The sequence below is a fragment of the Pteropus medius genome, unplaced genomic scaffold (assembly GCF_902729225.1).
Source record: "Pteropus medius unplaced genomic scaffold, Ma_sr-lr_union100, whole genome shotgun sequence".
In the NCBI taxonomy this organism is placed as follows: Eukaryota; Metazoa; Chordata; class Mammalia; order Chiroptera; family Pteropodidae; genus Pteropus; species Pteropus medius.
The window spans coordinates 40,148,647-40,165,430 of record NW_024340849.1 but is presented as its reverse complement, the minus strand read 5'-3'; the positions used below and the strand labels follow the sequence as shown (position 1 = coordinate 40,165,430).

Sequence of the window (16,784 nt, the reverse complement as noted above, 5' to 3'; positions counted from 1 at the left end):
AATCCTTCTAGTTACCAAGAAATATCTTTTTTCATTTTGAAGAAAAAATTCAACATATAATTCAACTGTACTTTATCTTAAGCTAAAATAATACAATTTGTTAAACATAGTTGCTACAGTTGTAATTTGGCAGTTATAAGTATACCAGCAGCACTTATTAAAAGATACAACTCGGTTGTCACAGTGAGCACAAATAAATCAATATTCTCTACCACCAATTCCACCTAAAAATGGAGAAAACTCCATGGCTTACAAAGAAAAAAATATAATATGCAGAAAATAGTAGGCAAGATTTTTACATGAAGTGCTTTGAGGAGATAAATACAAAAGGAAAATAAGCTGGAAATTACAGAAGAAAAGAAAATACAAATACGAAGCTATTCTACTATAAAGGACCCATTTATCATAACCAGAGTTCTTTTTTTAACACTAAAATACACCTAAAACTTCAAAGCTTTGCACCAGTATATGTGGGATTTGTATATGTGCTAAATAAATTACAGGTCCATCTATTTTTACTAATAAATTACCAATAGAAAGCAATTGTTAAAAACCGATTAGATATTAAAATTTTAAGATTAGAAAATCAGTAATTAAGAACCTACTGTCTTTGTCTGCTGATTCACTTTTTTATCTTCAAGATCCTTGAATTTTGATCGAAAAGACACCATTTTCTCCTGAAGTTCTGGTGTACATAGTTCATACACATCCAACATAAGAGGAAATTTAACATCCTATATACAAACCAAAAAGAAAAATAAACGTGTTAACAGGTTTATAAAGGCAGTTATTTAAAACATCCATCCCACATTATTCAAATAAAGTTGAAAATAAAATCTGTAAAAATCACTTGGAAATTTATACAGTTGAAAACATCATAGTGTTTACTTTTAATCTAACTAATCCTAACTTTAAGGTAAAAAAAGGGTTTTTTTTTTAACTTTTTTCCATTAAACATTTTAACCCATGAAACTAACCACAGAGGAGTTACCAAAATTTATACAACAAAAGAAGCATTTCAGAAACAGTAGACCAGTTGTTGTTAAAATAATGGATACCTAAAACCAGTAGTAAAGTTAATTCAGAAATGGGATCGCTTATGATTCTTTTAAATTTTAAATACAATTTTACATAAAAATAAGTGATATAATTTAATAACTAATATTAATATATAAAGTTAACACTAGTAGATACTTCAACTACAGTTAACCTCATTTAACACTAATTATATTTGAAAATGTATTATGAATTTCAGCTTAAAAAGCTAGAATGATATATGCCTCCCCCAAGGATCACAGACTCTGGCTATGGATTGGAGCTACAGTACAATAAAAACAGCTATATCACAAGGCTAACACACCGAGAGATTACAATTTAAGTACTCTTTGGACACCAGAAAATTAACACTGTCTCCTTTCACCAAAAGAAGGGAACCACCTAGAAACCACTGCATTGTGTTATACGGCACCCTAGCCCACCCCTATCTCCAAACCTACTAGAGATCAGCATCTGGAGTTGAGGATCTGTCTAGGGCAGTGTTTCCCGGGGAATGGAAGGCATCCATCAAAACTATCTGCAAATCTTTTACGAAGTGTAAAACCTCAGGCCCCATTTAAATCAGATGCTGGGAGCTGGGGAGAAGCTAGGCATGTGTATGATTTAAAATAAAAAGGACAACATATAATTCCAATACACACCTTCGTTAAGAACCACTTTTATAACATTAATAACTTCCCTATTTTCAACATATCAAAGAAAGTTTATCCCTAAAGGAATAAAGAAACCTACTCTAAATTAAGGATTGCCTTCAAAGAATAATGTTTTATTACACTGAAGAGTTCATTACTAACCTTAAGAACTTTAGCATTCACAGATTCCTTCTCTTTATAAAAAAATCGAACCATCTGAATAGTCAAGTAAGCAGGTAGCCGACTGATCTTGGACTACAGAGAGAAAATGGAAGAAAGAAATTCTATTACATGCAAATACCAAGTTCTTAATTCCTTGGTTTGGTAAAAACAAAGATGGCGCAACATTAACTAACTTGAAAACTTAACAAAATGGAATTCAATTTCAAAAGGAAAGCACAACTTACCGATTTGATGTACAAGGCATTTCTCTGCAATGTTGGAGACTGTTTGGTGATTTCTTCCTGAAGTCGCTAAAAAAACAGAAGACCAAATATCATTTAAAAAAATTTATTTTCTGCAATATAAATATGAATCACGCCTTTTAAAAATTAACACTACTTAATAGATAATGTACAGTATATCAGTGGAGTTATATCAGTGAGAAATAATTTGAATGAAACAATGTTAGGTATTGAAATATTGTTCAGTCCTTAAAAATAAGCCATCAAAATTTTGTTTGAAGTTTTTAAATTATGACCCAAATGTTACTCAGATTCTGAGTTTATACTGCAGTTTATATAACATAAGAAAACCTTTTATGGCATTTCTCTACTTATGTTTTATTAGAATATTCATAGAGGAAAACTAAGAAAATGTAGGAAATCCTTGTTCTTTATTCTTTATGTATAAAAGACTTTCAGAACCAATCAAGTGTTAAATTTCAGAAAAGTCATAACAAAGAAAACCTGTTAATCTAACGCATGTGGGAAAGCCTTTGGCCATTTTACACATCTTAATGATCATGTCGGCCTTTCTCCTTCTTACAGTCTGTGTGACATTGGGCAAGACAGTTATCCCCTCGGGGCATCATCTGTAAATGGTGATAATAATACCTGTATTATAATGCTGTTGTTAGAATTACATGAATTAGTACATGCAGAAAACTTGGGAAACTATTTAGCATATATTCTATGTTCAATAAAGATTAGCTACTATTGCTAGTATCAAAAAAATTAGCACTACTGTGTTCTGCTTTGAGAACACATACAAGAAATCAGAATTAAAACAATTTACTGTTAATGGTTACTCTAAGCCTGTTACGCTTGTGTGAAATTTTTTTTTAATTTGATTTTTTAAAATTACTAATCACATTACAAAAGGAATCACTGTGGAGCTTTTAACACTTAATGAAGCTAATTCAGCAGCAAAGAGGTAAAGAAACGTGAAGCCAAACTACTTAATAATAATCAGAACAAATGTTGATAAAGTATGTAAAAAATTTACCAGGACAATAAATAAAAAATCTCATGAATACGTGTTTTTCAAGAAAGCATACCTGGTGCAATGTTATTCATCAGGTAAGCTATACCTATGTACTATCACCAATCCACAATTATCTAGAAGTTGCAAGTATAGTTTTCCTGAAATTTTATAAAATTATGACAAAAAGATCATCCTGGAGAGTCCCTGCCAAACATTCCATTCCACACTCTCCAATTAACACTTATACTTCATGTTTTGATTTGGTACATGATTCTTGGTGGTTAGCTAGTATTTGTAATGCTTTTAAAATGAACTTCTCTCAAAAGCCATTATGCCTTACCACAACTCTCCTTGCAGTGTCACAGAGGAAAGAATATCACTATTTATTTTTCTGCTTAGTATATCTACATTTACTAACCCTTCCCCTAACCATCTTATCCCAAACTGTAGATGCAAGATCCCTGACAACAAATTATCTTGTTTATCAATGTAATCCCTGCCCCAATTCACTGCCTACCCTTCAAGAGATGTGCATATTAAATGAACAAATTAACAATTATCAAATTAACAAATTAGCCAACAAAACCATTATATTTTACCAATCTGCTCATTAAAGTGCATTCTTTAGTATGGCATGGGAAAAAACAGTACTAACTGAATATGAGAGAAGTTCTGAATCTGGCTCTGCCACAAATCAAGTCAATTTAAACTCTAGGATCTCAACTGCAATACTAGGACAATGGCTAGAATGACCACATATGGCCTGACTGGCACAATACAATCCCAGTTTATATCTTATAATTACTAATGTACCCTCATTATAATACCCTGAGAGGCATTCCATAAGCCTCTGGACACATTTCAGTCAACCAATCAATATACAACCTTGTTTCATGTGTTTCTGTATAATGACACTTCACTTAACATACAGTGTTGATTTAACATGGAACTCACACACAACTACAATAAAACTCATCCCTGAATAAAGCTTATCTAAGAAATTTTATTTTCCCCGCAAGGTATATCAGAGCCCTCTTCTGTTTAAAACACTAGGCAGCACTTCAGCACTATGACTAAAGGCCATTTTAAACAGCAAAATAATCAACAAGCAAAAAAAATGCAAAAAATGTAGCACTAGAATGACTGCAAAAAGACACTTGTTTATAGTATGAGCTGAGGCACCACCTTTCTGGACCTCAGGTGGGACAGTGTGTGCCAGGAGACTCAAATTTTTTGCCACTCTGGGCATGTCTTTAAATGACCATGAAAACACCACGAATACTGATGCTGGGGTTACAAATAAATTTTAGCAAGTGCAAATATGGAATCTGCAAATAATGAAGATCAACTCTAATTGTTCTTACCAATTTAAGTCCTGTAAAAAGATACTTGACTTCTTGATTGATAAAACAGCTAAGCTGAAGTTGATTTTCCTTCCCTTTAGTGACTTCTTCTTCTTCAGATTCTGTACATTTCATGCTTTGCAAAATAAGGAATATGCTAACAGGCACTCAATTTATTACATCATCTTGAATAAGTTGTCCTAATGCTAAAAGAATTAGTAGCTTCATGCAATAGTATTTAAAACATGTTGGTCTCCTAATATTTATTTCAACATACTTAAAAATGCTTATTCACTTAACAATACTTAGCAATGAAATGGATGTAAAAGAATAAACTCTAAGTTGTTATTTATACAGCCTTAAAATGGTGTTAATAACCCATAGATACATAAACAGGAATCTTTTCTAAATTTCTACTGATCACCTAGAAAATAGTACTCCCCTAAATCCTGGTTTGATGAACTGGTTCAATCTCATGAATAGAACTGATATATTGAATTTCATACAATTTAAAATTAATTCTCTATGAGGCAAATTAATGAGGTAGACTCTCCTAAAGATGTTCACAGGAAAAAATAATGAATACCCTTAAAGTGTACATTTACCTAAACTTCACGATCACTCCAATGGGTACGTTTTTCCAAATTTCTAATTTCCATGATATTTTTTTAGACATAAAAACTTCTGAAGAATTTTTCTTCATACCCCAATATACAACCATACCCTTCATACTCCAATCAGTCAAGGCTCTTTATACCAATACATTTGTAATAAGTTATGAGTTTATATAAATCTTGGCTCATAAGGATACGTAGTTTCAAACTCAACCCCGAAGAACTGATCAATTAAACTTTTCTTTTTAGAAGGCGTCACTGCTGATGCAGATGAAGAATCTGTCTGCAAAAATTAAAACAAAAACTCAAATTTTACTTTACATAGATAATAATGTATATTTCTTCCAAACAATCCAGTTTAGCAATACATATTTAAGCTTTCTAAAATGTAATCCCTTTCTGTATAATTCTTCTACTGTTCAAAAATCATTACCAAAAGACTATAAATGTTCAATAACATCATTTGAGTTTAATAAAAATACATTGAATCCAAGTGTGAAATGCAAGCTTTCAAATCAGAACTATGGATTAAGCATCTAAAGTATTTAAGTATATGTCCATCTACTAAGATGAATTAATTTCAAGCTTTTGGGGTGGTGTGAATCAAGGTAAAATGAAAATCTATAATCACAAATATATTTCAGTTACCTCTTTAACAGCATCATCCTCGATGGCTTCCAATTTCTGTTGCAAAACTCGCATCATTTGTATCCAACATTCATTAGCATCCTATTAATTTTAAAATGACATGGTAAGTACTCCTGGCTGTGACTGTTTGGTTTATAGAATCCTTCCAAAATAATTCATTTCCTGAGGAAAGGGGAAGGGTTTCCCCTGCCCCCCTTTAAAATATTAAGCCAAATTAGATATCTTCCAAACAATAAAAAATTTCAAAATAATTTATTCAAGAGATGTTTACTGAGCTTCTAATTATGCTAAACATTTACTGTTCTGGACACTAGGAATACATAGCAGTAAACAAAACAGAAAAAGTCCTAATGGAGAACACAGATAAATGAAATATAAATTCAAGAGAAGGATTATAAAGAAAAAAAGGCAATCTGGGAGTGGAAAGTGATTAGGGGAAGGAAAGTGTGTTATCTCAATAGGAAAGCCTCTCTGATGCCTTGACATCAGAGCCATGAGACCTGAACGAGGTGAAGAGAAAAGCCACACATTTATCTGAGAGCTAAAGGAATAAGAGCAAAGGCCCTATAGAAAAAGGATACATGGAAAGTTTAAAAAATAGCAAGGAAGCCAGTGTATCTGGAGATAAGTGAGCAAGCAGGAGAGTGGCATATGATGAGTTCACAGATAGCCAGAGACTAGATTATTTAGGATTATTCAGGAGATTATTTAAGGATAGAAAATTACTAGGAAGCACTGAACAAGGGATCGACAGAATCTTATTTACATTTTAAAAAGGACTCTGGGGGCTGTATATAGAATCTGCAGAGGGACAAGAGCAGAAGCAAGATGGTCAGGCAAGAGGTAATAGTGGTATGAATGAGAATGGACTGATATTTATTATTGCGAAATATACTCCAGTAAGTGTGGTAAGTTTAGGAAACCTAAGTTTTACATTTACAAAATGAAAACCATGAACTTTGCCCTGATTACCTGTTGAAGATATTGTCCTTGTTCACCCTTCTCTGCAAACTGTGGAAAAGCCATGTGCAAAAACTGCAGTAGAATAATAGGTGGAATACTAGAAGAAGTTTTATCCATGGACTCAAACAAATCTCTAAGGGCTTAAAAACAAAACAAACTACTTCAGTAAAATAGTGCCATATTTAATACATGCTACTGTAAATTAAATCTCAATTAATATAAACAAAAAACTACTTATAACAATTTTTAAGTATATCGATTCCTTTTGCAATTGTTGAATTCCTAATAAGAAACAGATTTGTTTTTAAATCTTGAAGAACTCACCAGAAGATTTTACAACGCAATCTCTAGCTATAAACAACTTCTGAGCCCTGACCCTCTCTTTCCTTCCCAGCCTTTGTCTTCCCAAACAAATCAGTGTATATTCATCAAAACTGAGAACACAAAACCTCTGTCTAGGGGTCAAATGGCGTGTTACTGTTCTGCCACCATGCCATTCTGAAGCCATCAGGTCACCACTCTCAGCTCACCTCCTTTAAGCTCATACTTGGTTCCCATCTAATGAACTCCTAAATATTGAAATCTGGTTCCTGATTCTACTTGAACAGCCAAGAACCAAAAGTAATTTGCCTTCTTCAAAATCTTTCCTCTGCTTTTCCTCTCTCAATATCATAATCCATAGTCATGGACTCAGCCCTGCTCTTGGGAGTTCAGAATACTTTTCCTCTGCTGACTGTCTAGTTATCACACCTTGCCCTTACTGCATAAACAGCAAAACTCTAATTTAGTTTATCTTGACTTGTTTTGTTAACTAAGATGTAAAATGTTATCTATCATTTTTCTACAAAATTAAACCCAGCAAATACTCCAAGATCTCAGCAAAGCAAGTACTAAAATAAAACCTATATTAAAAAAATAATAAAATAAAATATTGGAGGAAGGGCTGAACTTTAAGCACTACCACCAAGATAATTATTTTTAAATGAAAAAAAAATAAGCCTAAACTGTAATAACACTTTATAAAGTACATGCTACCCAAAAGGAAAAGATGATTTAAGATTTAATATATACCACGAACAAAGGATCTCGAAGTATTTCATTAGTTTGAAAAAAGGTCAAAAACACACTACACATTAAAAGAGACCCATGAGACATAACAACTAAATGCAATGTGATCCTAAACTGACCCTGATGCAAAAAAGAAAAACAACTTTACAATGAGCAACATTGGCAAAATTTATATAAAATCTGTATTTTAGAGTAGTATGTCAGTGTTAAACTCCCACATTTTGAAAAATGATAACTGTCCTGTGGTTACAAATGTCCTCCCTCTTAAGAAATACTGAAGAATTCTGCAGTAAAAAGACATGTCTGCAACTTACTCTCAAGTGGTTCATAAAAAAAGAACACGCATTATAGAGGATGAACCAAAATATAGATGTGACCCAAAATTAGTAATTGCTGAATTCTTGTAACTTTTCTGTAAATTTAAATTTAGTTCACAATAAAAAAGTTTAAAAAGTCAAGAACAGTATGTTTCATCCCCTCAATACTACAAGCCTTCTATGACACTGAAGTCGTTAAAATTCTCAGTTACTACAGATGTAGGTGATCACATTTCCTCATTAAAAACTTCAACAAAAAAGTTTACTCTTAGGAAAAAAGGTTACAGGAAAATCTACCTCTGAATGACACAAAGAAACCTACTATTTACAATATCAAAAATTAATGGTCAACCACAATGAGATACTTCACATCCCTAGAATGGCTATAATCAAAGACAAATAATACCAAGTGTTAGCAAGAATATGGAGAAATTGGAACCCTCATATTTGCTGGGAAGAATGTAGAAGTATGCAGGTGCTTTTGGAAAACAGGCTGGCAGTTCCTCAAAAAGTTAAATATAGTTACCACATAACCCAGCAATTCCACTCCTAGATATTTACCCAAGAGAAATGGCGACATATGTCCATGCAAAGCCTTATATACAAACATTTAGCTAAATTTATAATAATTAAAAAGTGGAAACCACCCAAATGTCTTTCAATGTTGAAAGGATAAACAAAATATTACATCCATACAATGGAGTCTTATTCAGCTATAAATGGAATGAAGTACTAATACATGCTATAATGCAGATGAACCTTGAAAACATTCTAAGTGAAAGAAGCCAGTCAAAAGAGACCACATATTGTATAATTCCATTTACATCAAAAATCCAGAATGGGCAAATCTATAGAGGCTACAGGGAAAATGGGATGACTGCTAAATGTTAAGAGTTTCTTTTCTGAGTGTTGAAAATGCTCTAAAATTGATTGTGGTGATGGTTGTACAACTCTGAATATACTAAAAAACAATGGACTGTCCACTTTAAACAGGTGAACTGTATGGTGTGTGAATTAAATCTCGAAAAAAGCTGTTACCAAAAAAAAAAAACCCCCCAACTATAAAAACCTATCAACTTAGCCCAATGATTTAAGAGAGTGCACATTTGTAAAACTGTCCCAAAATGAGGTAAGGGATACATGGTCTCATGTAATGAAGAAATAAGTTATTTCTCTCCTTTAAGAATTCCTACTTCTCCTCATTCTTCATACACTACTTCCTTACACTAAGACTCTCTTTTGTAAGGGTCATATCAACTATAACGAAACCTACCTCTGGATATCCCCAAGAATATACTTTACAAATAGATCCTAAAGCCAAAATTATAATTTAATCCAAAACATCCAAACACTTTTTCAAAATGATAGACATCACTAGTTTATAATTTGGGTAATAAAATATGTCCCAAGTTGTTTAAGTATTCCAATTTTAATGAGATAATATTTTACAAAACACATTTTGTAAACTGAAAAGTACTAAACAAACTGTGAGTGAAAATAACATTTATTAAATACTATACTCCTTCTCAAAAAGTAGTAAGCATATTTAAGATACCGACCTGCAGTAATATACTGCGCTGAAGCCATTTCCCCTGAAGCTCTCAAGGCACCGGCATACCTAGGGACAGTAAGGCAGAATTAAATAGGATCCAAGTCATTCTGAAACTCAGATGAGAAGAAATCAGTTAAAAGGACTTAATTATGACACTCTCAACTGCAAGTTTCTCAAAGGTGTTCCCACCTTTCTATTTTCTTACATTCTGGTCTTGTTCCTGTAAGCATCATATGGGCAAAAAAGGAGTGCTTAGAAAAAAGGGAATTTAAATGAATGAAACCTACTTTAAATTCCTTCCCTTTGTCTAACTCATCTATACCAAACATTTTCTGAAAATAATGTAAAACACAAAAGTACACATTATTACAAAGAAAACAAAATATAAATATATAAAGAATACTTACAACTGAATTAAAAAAAAGACAAACCATTTAAAACATAGGCAAAGGATTTGATCAGACATTTCTCCAAAGATATACAAATGCCCAATAAATACATGAAAAAATGCTCAATATCACTAGTTATTAGGTAAATGCAAATGAGAACAATGAGATACCATTTCACCCTCAAGATGGCTGTAATCAAAGACATATAATAATAAAATCTGCATAGATATGGAGAAATTGAAACTCACATTGCTGGTGAGAATGTAAAAATGGTGTAAAATGTAAAACCACTTTGGAAAAGTTTGACAGTTCCTCAAAATGTTGTTTAACAGAGTTATATATCCAAGCAATCCACTCATAAGAGAAATGAAAACTCATTTGCACAACTTACGCTTGAATGTTCAGCATTATTTGTAATAGCTAAAAAATGGAAACAATCCAAATAACCATCAGATGATGAATGGATAAACAAAATGTGGTATAGCCATATAATGGAATTTTATTCAGCCATTAAAGGAATAAAGTACTGATACATGGCATAACATGAATGAATCTACAAAGTAATATGCTGAGTAAAAAAAGCCAGTCACCAGAAAAACCACATTATTATATGACTCCATTTATATGAAATGTCCAGAACAGGCAAAGCTATAAGACAAACAGTAGATTAATAGTTGCCTAGAGCTGCAGGCAGGAAGAGTGACTGCTAATGAGTAGAGATTTCTCTTGGGGGGGCAATATTCTAAAATTAGATTTGGTGATGGTTCCACAATCTTGTGAATATAATAAAGAACATTTAATTGAACACGTTAAAAGAATGAATTGTACGATAAACGAACTATAGCTCAAAAAGCTGCTAAAAACATATGTATACAAAACAACACTGCTCAACCAAATGTGAAATTCCCTTATCCAAAGAAGACTTTTATCTCATTTGTCTTACCTTTTAAGGGCATCTTTGAGTTCAGGCACAGAACGAATACACTGAACTGTAGCATTCATGTAACAAGTGTTACCGAGGTTTGTCAATCCACATGGTAATTCCATCTAAGAAGGAAAAGAATTAAATCGTTTTTACAAAAGACGTAGCATATATAAATCACTAAAGTTTACCCATTGAAACGAGTATAATTTATCAACTCATACCAATTTTTATTCCACCTTCACCCTAAAGTAACGTCTTTTATTTCTCCAACAAAAATTTTTACTTGCTTCTTACTGTCAATCATTGTTTTAATTCCTTTCTTGCCCCCTTTCTGATACAGTCAGTCTTGTCCCTTTCGCAGGCTTATCATTAGAACACGGCAACAAAATATACACAGGAAGACTTCAAAAAAATGAATGGTACTATATAAATACTGGGTGGTAAAAATAACATTTAGAAACCAACGCTGCATTTAAATTAAGGATAAACAGTATGTATTTTCAACATGAAAGGTTTTAAAAATATAAATATCCCAGCATTTAAACTAGTTAACTACTTTGAGCCTATTTTACCATAAAAATAATAAACATTTAAATGTGCTGACTATCTAAGACATACTACAGCTATTAATTGACTTTATAATGAATTATCCAATCTGAGGACTCCTTAAGCCAATCTCAAACTGCCTAAAACATACATCTTGATGCCTAAAACATAAACTATTAAATCTTCAAAAACATTCAGATGCTACTTTCTGAAAGACACCTTAGTAACTGTACTTCTGAAAAATAGTGATCAAATATATAAAATGCAGTGTGTCTTACAGCAGATGCTAACTGCTCTTCTGTCATATCTTCTACGAAGACAGTTTTAGCTGAGGGTTCCTCAGGAAGAGCATCTGCTGATCCCATCATTAGTAGAGTCATTCCCTGTTTAAAAAAATTTAATTTCATGAAAATGCTCAAAAGTTGACCATTTTAATGTGTGATGAAAGAAGTCAGACATAGAAAACACATATTGCATGCTTCTATTTTCCAGAAAAGGTAAACCCATAGAGACACAAAATAGATTAGCAGTTGCTAGGGCTAAAGGTGTGAAGGAGTGACTTTAAACTGACATGTTTCTTTCAGGGTAATAGAAATGTTCCAAAATTAGATTGTGGTGAAGGTTTTGCAACTCCGTAACTATATTAAAAATCATTGAATTGTTTTTTAAAAAAAGTATTAAAATGGCTACTTCAGGCCAGAAGTAACCTGCTTATCTGCAAAGTGGCTGGAGTAACTTTTTAAAGTGGTGGCAGGTCTATATCTTCATTGTGGTAATTACATGACTATACAAAAAATTAACCTAATTCGTCAAACTATAAACTAAAAAAGGTAAATTTTAAATTACATAAATTACACAGCAATAAAGCTAAGGGGAAAAAACAAATATTGCCATAATATAAAGTTGAGAATGTTTACAATATTGGAGAGGAGGGGATTCTTCAAATGATCATTAACATTTAGTGGCATAATTTATTCCCATAATAAACTAGCACTGATAAGAATCTTTCTGTGAATGTCTAGTATGTAACTAACAATGATTTACATTTGAATAGAAATATTTTGAGAATACTGAAATCTTCATTATTAGAAAACATGAAACTGGACAAAAATAAGTTCAAAATATCCAATTTTATAATTCTATTCAACACTAACCTAAGGGAATATTTATATTCAATACATAGGTAACATTCCATACAACAGAAGAATAAGGAAGATACTGTCACCCTAAATCTCATAATCCTGAAATGTGAACATTTTACTCAATGTCTTAACTGGAAGACATAAACACATGAAACAAACAAAAAAGGCAGGGAGGTTTAAAAAAAAAAAAAAAACCTAGAGTAGAGGTTTTAAAAAAAAGAGAAGATAAAAATATCTAGATGAGGATTAAAATTAGGAAATTAATAAGGTTAACGAATTCATATCTTAGAGAACCTATGTTGCAATCCAGTAACCTTCATTCTATCTCCTGTTATTTTTACATAAACTTTCTATAAGATAATGGCAAAGCCAAGCCATCACTAAAGAATCTTTTTCCAAAGACAATTGTCTCAGGAAAACTGAATATTTCAAAAAATATACTAGCAATAATCACTTAGAAAATATAAAAGAAAGAATACCAATAAATATCTGTGAGTAAACATAATAAAATAGGTAATGAGAAAATTATAAAGTTTTACTAAGGAATATTAAAAAAACACCTAAATAAATTGAAGGACGTAACAGGTTTCTTAACTGAAAAAATTACTGTAAAGATGTGATTCCAAATTATTATGTAAATTTAATAAAGTTCCTTTTTAAAACTTTACAAAATGATTCATTCATGTAATAAATTCATACCCATGAAAATAGCTAAGAAATTTCTGAAAAAGAATAAAGATCAAAACAATGCCATTTATAATTAAGAAAATAGATTTTACAATGAAGAATGTTGAGGTAAAGCAGATAATTTAGAAAAAAAATACTATAAGTTCTCCACCTCATGGCATGTCATACCCAAAATGAATTACAAATTGAAGATTCACATGTAAAAATATGAAACAACTACAAAACATGTAAGCGAATCAAAAAATGCTTGCCATGTTAGAATGTTTTCTTAAACTGACATAAAAGATCAAAGGATTGATGTCACTAACTATATAAATCTTTAAAACTTCCATAAAACATTACCATAAGGGACAAACTAGAAAATAGAATTACACTATATAAGCACCTAAAAAACATCAATAAGGCAAATACACAATAGAAAAATGGGGGAAAAAAATGGGCAAAAGAGATAACTAGAAAACAAAAAAAGTTTTTTAAAATTAAGCAAGCTTCTACTTTCAGAAACTAGAACATGTATACATTAAAACCAAAGTAAAAGGAGGAAATTAAAGCAGAGAGGAAATCAATAAAATAATAAATGAACAAGCAAAACTTATTCTTTGGGGGGGTAAAAATCGATGAAATTAACGAACCTCAGAAATCGCAATTTGCTAACAGGAGGGAAAAAAAGAGCAAGAGAAAACACCACTACAGATTCTAGAATTAAAGAGTATGTTATGCCATCAAATGAACTATCTAAATGGACCAAGTCTTTAAAAGATGCAAATTACCAAAACTGATGCAAAAGCAAATATAATATCTGAATGGTCCTACATTTACTAAAGACGCTAAATTCTTAATTAAAAGTCTTCCTCCACAAAGAAAGCTCCAAGCCTAGGGGGCTTCACTGGAGAATTATACAAAACATTTAAAGGAAAAAAAAAACAACAACACAAACTCTTTCAGAAAAGAGGGATGGTGAGGATGCTTTCTAACACACTTTACAAGGCTAGCGTTACAGTGATAGCAAAATCAGACAAAGACAATTCAAGAAAACTACAAACCAGCATCTCTCATGAAAAGAGACATAAATATCCTTAACAAAATACTACCAAATGGAATCTGGCAATATAAAAAAAGGAAGATGCATAACGACAAAGTAGGGTTCACTCCAAGAATATAAAGTTGGTTTACTATTCAAAAAAGTCACTGTAGTTCACACTGATGAAAGGATTAAAAACAAATGATCATTTCAATAGATAAACCTCCAGCTAAGACTGGAGACTTTCCTAAGATCAAAAAAATGCAATGTTTACTATCAACCACTTCACTCAAAATTGTACTAAAAATCCTAACCAGTGCAATATAGCAAGGAAAAAAGAGAAAGAAAAAGCATAGAAGTTGAAAAATAAAAAATAAAACCATTCTTAAATGTAGAAGACATAATTGTATACCTATATTATACTACGACATTAATAAGTAAAATCAGCAAAGGCACAGGCAACAAGGTCAATATATGATAATTCTACTTTCATATGCCAGTAAAGTAAGGCAATAAAAAGAAATAGAAGCCATAAAGGTTAGAAAAGAATTAAAACCGCCTCTATTTGCAGATAACATACTTATAAACATAGAAAACCAAATGGAATCTGGAAAAAAGAAAAAAAAAAAAAACTACTGCAACTATTAAGTGAATTTAGTAAGGTCACAAAATGAAAATAAACTATTTTTATAATCTGGCCATAAACACTGGAAAACAATTTTTTTAATATTTTCAACAGCCAAGAAACATTAAATTCCACAAACCTAACAATAACCATACAAGATCTCTAAACAGAACTGAAAAACTATAAAACTATAAAAAACTCTGCTAAGAAACTATAAAGAACTAAATAAATGGAGAGGTACACCATATCTAAGGATTTTAATATTCAATAGTGTTAAGATGTTCATTCTCCCCAAACTGAACTAGAGTCAAAGCAATCTCAAAAAAATTTCCAGGAGTGTACTTATTGAAACTGAAAGACTTATTCTAAAATGATATGGAAATGCAGAAGACCTAAAATAGCCTTGAAGAAGAAAAAGTTGGAGAACTCTACACTATCTTATGTCAAGACTTATTATAAAGCTTTAGTAATCATGACCATGTAGTACTAGTATAAGTTTAAACAAATATATCAATGAAACGAAAATCCAAAAATACACCTATAATCAATTTTCAAGAAAGACTGCAACACAAGTCAATGGGAAAAGGAAAGTATTTTCAACAGATGGTGTTGGAACAACTGGATATACATATGAAAGAAAAGCACCTGGAATATATTTTGGTGTATTAGGAAACTGCATTATAATAAGTGTTCTTAGGATAATACTTACATTTTTTATTTTGATGTTTCCCCAATCATCATCCTGTTTTAAAGACAAATAAAGAAAAACATTTTAACCACCCTGTATAATCCATGAATAATCTAATAACTAATCTTAAGCTACTTCAAAATAACTTTGTCATATTTAAAATTATAATCAAAGTATTTAAAAAACAAAAAGCACACGCAGTCCTATAGACAGTAAATCTAACAATTGTTTAACACATAAAATGACAATCTAAAAGACAGTAAACTTGGCAGCACCAAAAATACTATAAAAAACGATTGATAACAACAGACTGATGCTAATTTTTTGCATGCTTATTGCTTGTTTGGAACCAGCAGAGTTAATAACTAGCTTATGTGACAAGAATGAAGAGTAACTTATGAAATAAGGTCTACATAATTAGGATAATTACATAATTTATCACCCAAATTTATCATTCCAAATCAGGAATCTTAAGAAAGTATTATTAAAAAGTATACCAGGAGAGTAAACAGTACTACCTGAAGCAAACTAACCCTTAATAATACTTGCCCTGTCCACAAATGTTTCTCAAGTACTAAATTTCACATCTATGAAGCAATTAATAAGTAGTTTTACTTCAATATGTTCAATTAAATCAAGATTTTTTTTAATGCCATGATTGGTCCACAGATATTTTGGCCTACTGAAGCTAAGCCCCTCCTTTCACCGAATAAAGTCAATTCCATATTACTCCTTTCTTTTTGCTGAAGGTACTAGGCACTCAATATGCTTCCTTTTGGTGGTGCCACTAATTATCTCTCTGGACACCCTGTTTCAAAGTAGAACTTCATAAAGACTCTTCTCAGTATAAGGGCTATTACTACTAACAATAAGTAATGATAACTATATACATCCCCTCAGAGACTTACTTATCCGAGGTCACAATAACTGGGAAATGAACCCAGATCTGCTTGACAAGTAAATCACATGCTCTTCTGCTGTCTTACTGTATGTTACCTAAATCTCTCTGCTGCTCAGTTTTCTGATTTATAAAATATATAAAATACATTTATTTTCATCATTTTTACATACAGTTGAGAATTAAATATTTTCATCATTTTTACATACAGTTGAGAATTAAAGAAAAAAAAGAAAAGCCTGGCA

General features: G+C 31.6%; 1 protein-coding gene across 3 annotated transcripts in view; it reads right to left on the bottom strand.

Annotated features, from left to right (window-relative positions):
- Positions 1–16,784, bottom strand: part of USP14 (ubiquitin specific peptidase 14) — a 30,959-nt gene that overhangs the window by 8,608 nt on the left and 5,567 nt on the right. For all 3 annotated transcript variants that reach the window (XM_039844943.1, XM_039844944.1, XM_039844942.1), the window contains 11 exons: positions 15,663–15,695; positions 11,757–11,861; positions 10,951–11,054; positions 9,626–9,684; positions 6,691–6,821; positions 5,719–5,799; positions 5,268–5,353; positions 4,478–4,592; positions 2,096–2,161; positions 1,851–1,943; positions 606–734 (listed from right to left, as the gene is read on the bottom strand). In XM_039844943.1, the coding sequence (XP_039700877.1) occupies positions 606–734; positions 1,851–1,943; positions 2,096–2,161; positions 4,478–4,592; positions 5,268–5,353; positions 5,719–5,799; positions 6,691–6,821; positions 9,626–9,684; positions 10,951–11,054; positions 11,757–11,861; positions 15,663–15,695 (1,002 nt within the window). The remainder of the gene's footprint in view (positions 1–605; positions 735–1,850; positions 1,944–2,095; positions 2,162–4,477; positions 4,593–5,267; positions 5,354–5,718; positions 5,800–6,690; positions 6,822–9,625; positions 9,685–10,950; positions 11,055–11,756; positions 11,862–15,662; positions 15,696–16,784) is intronic.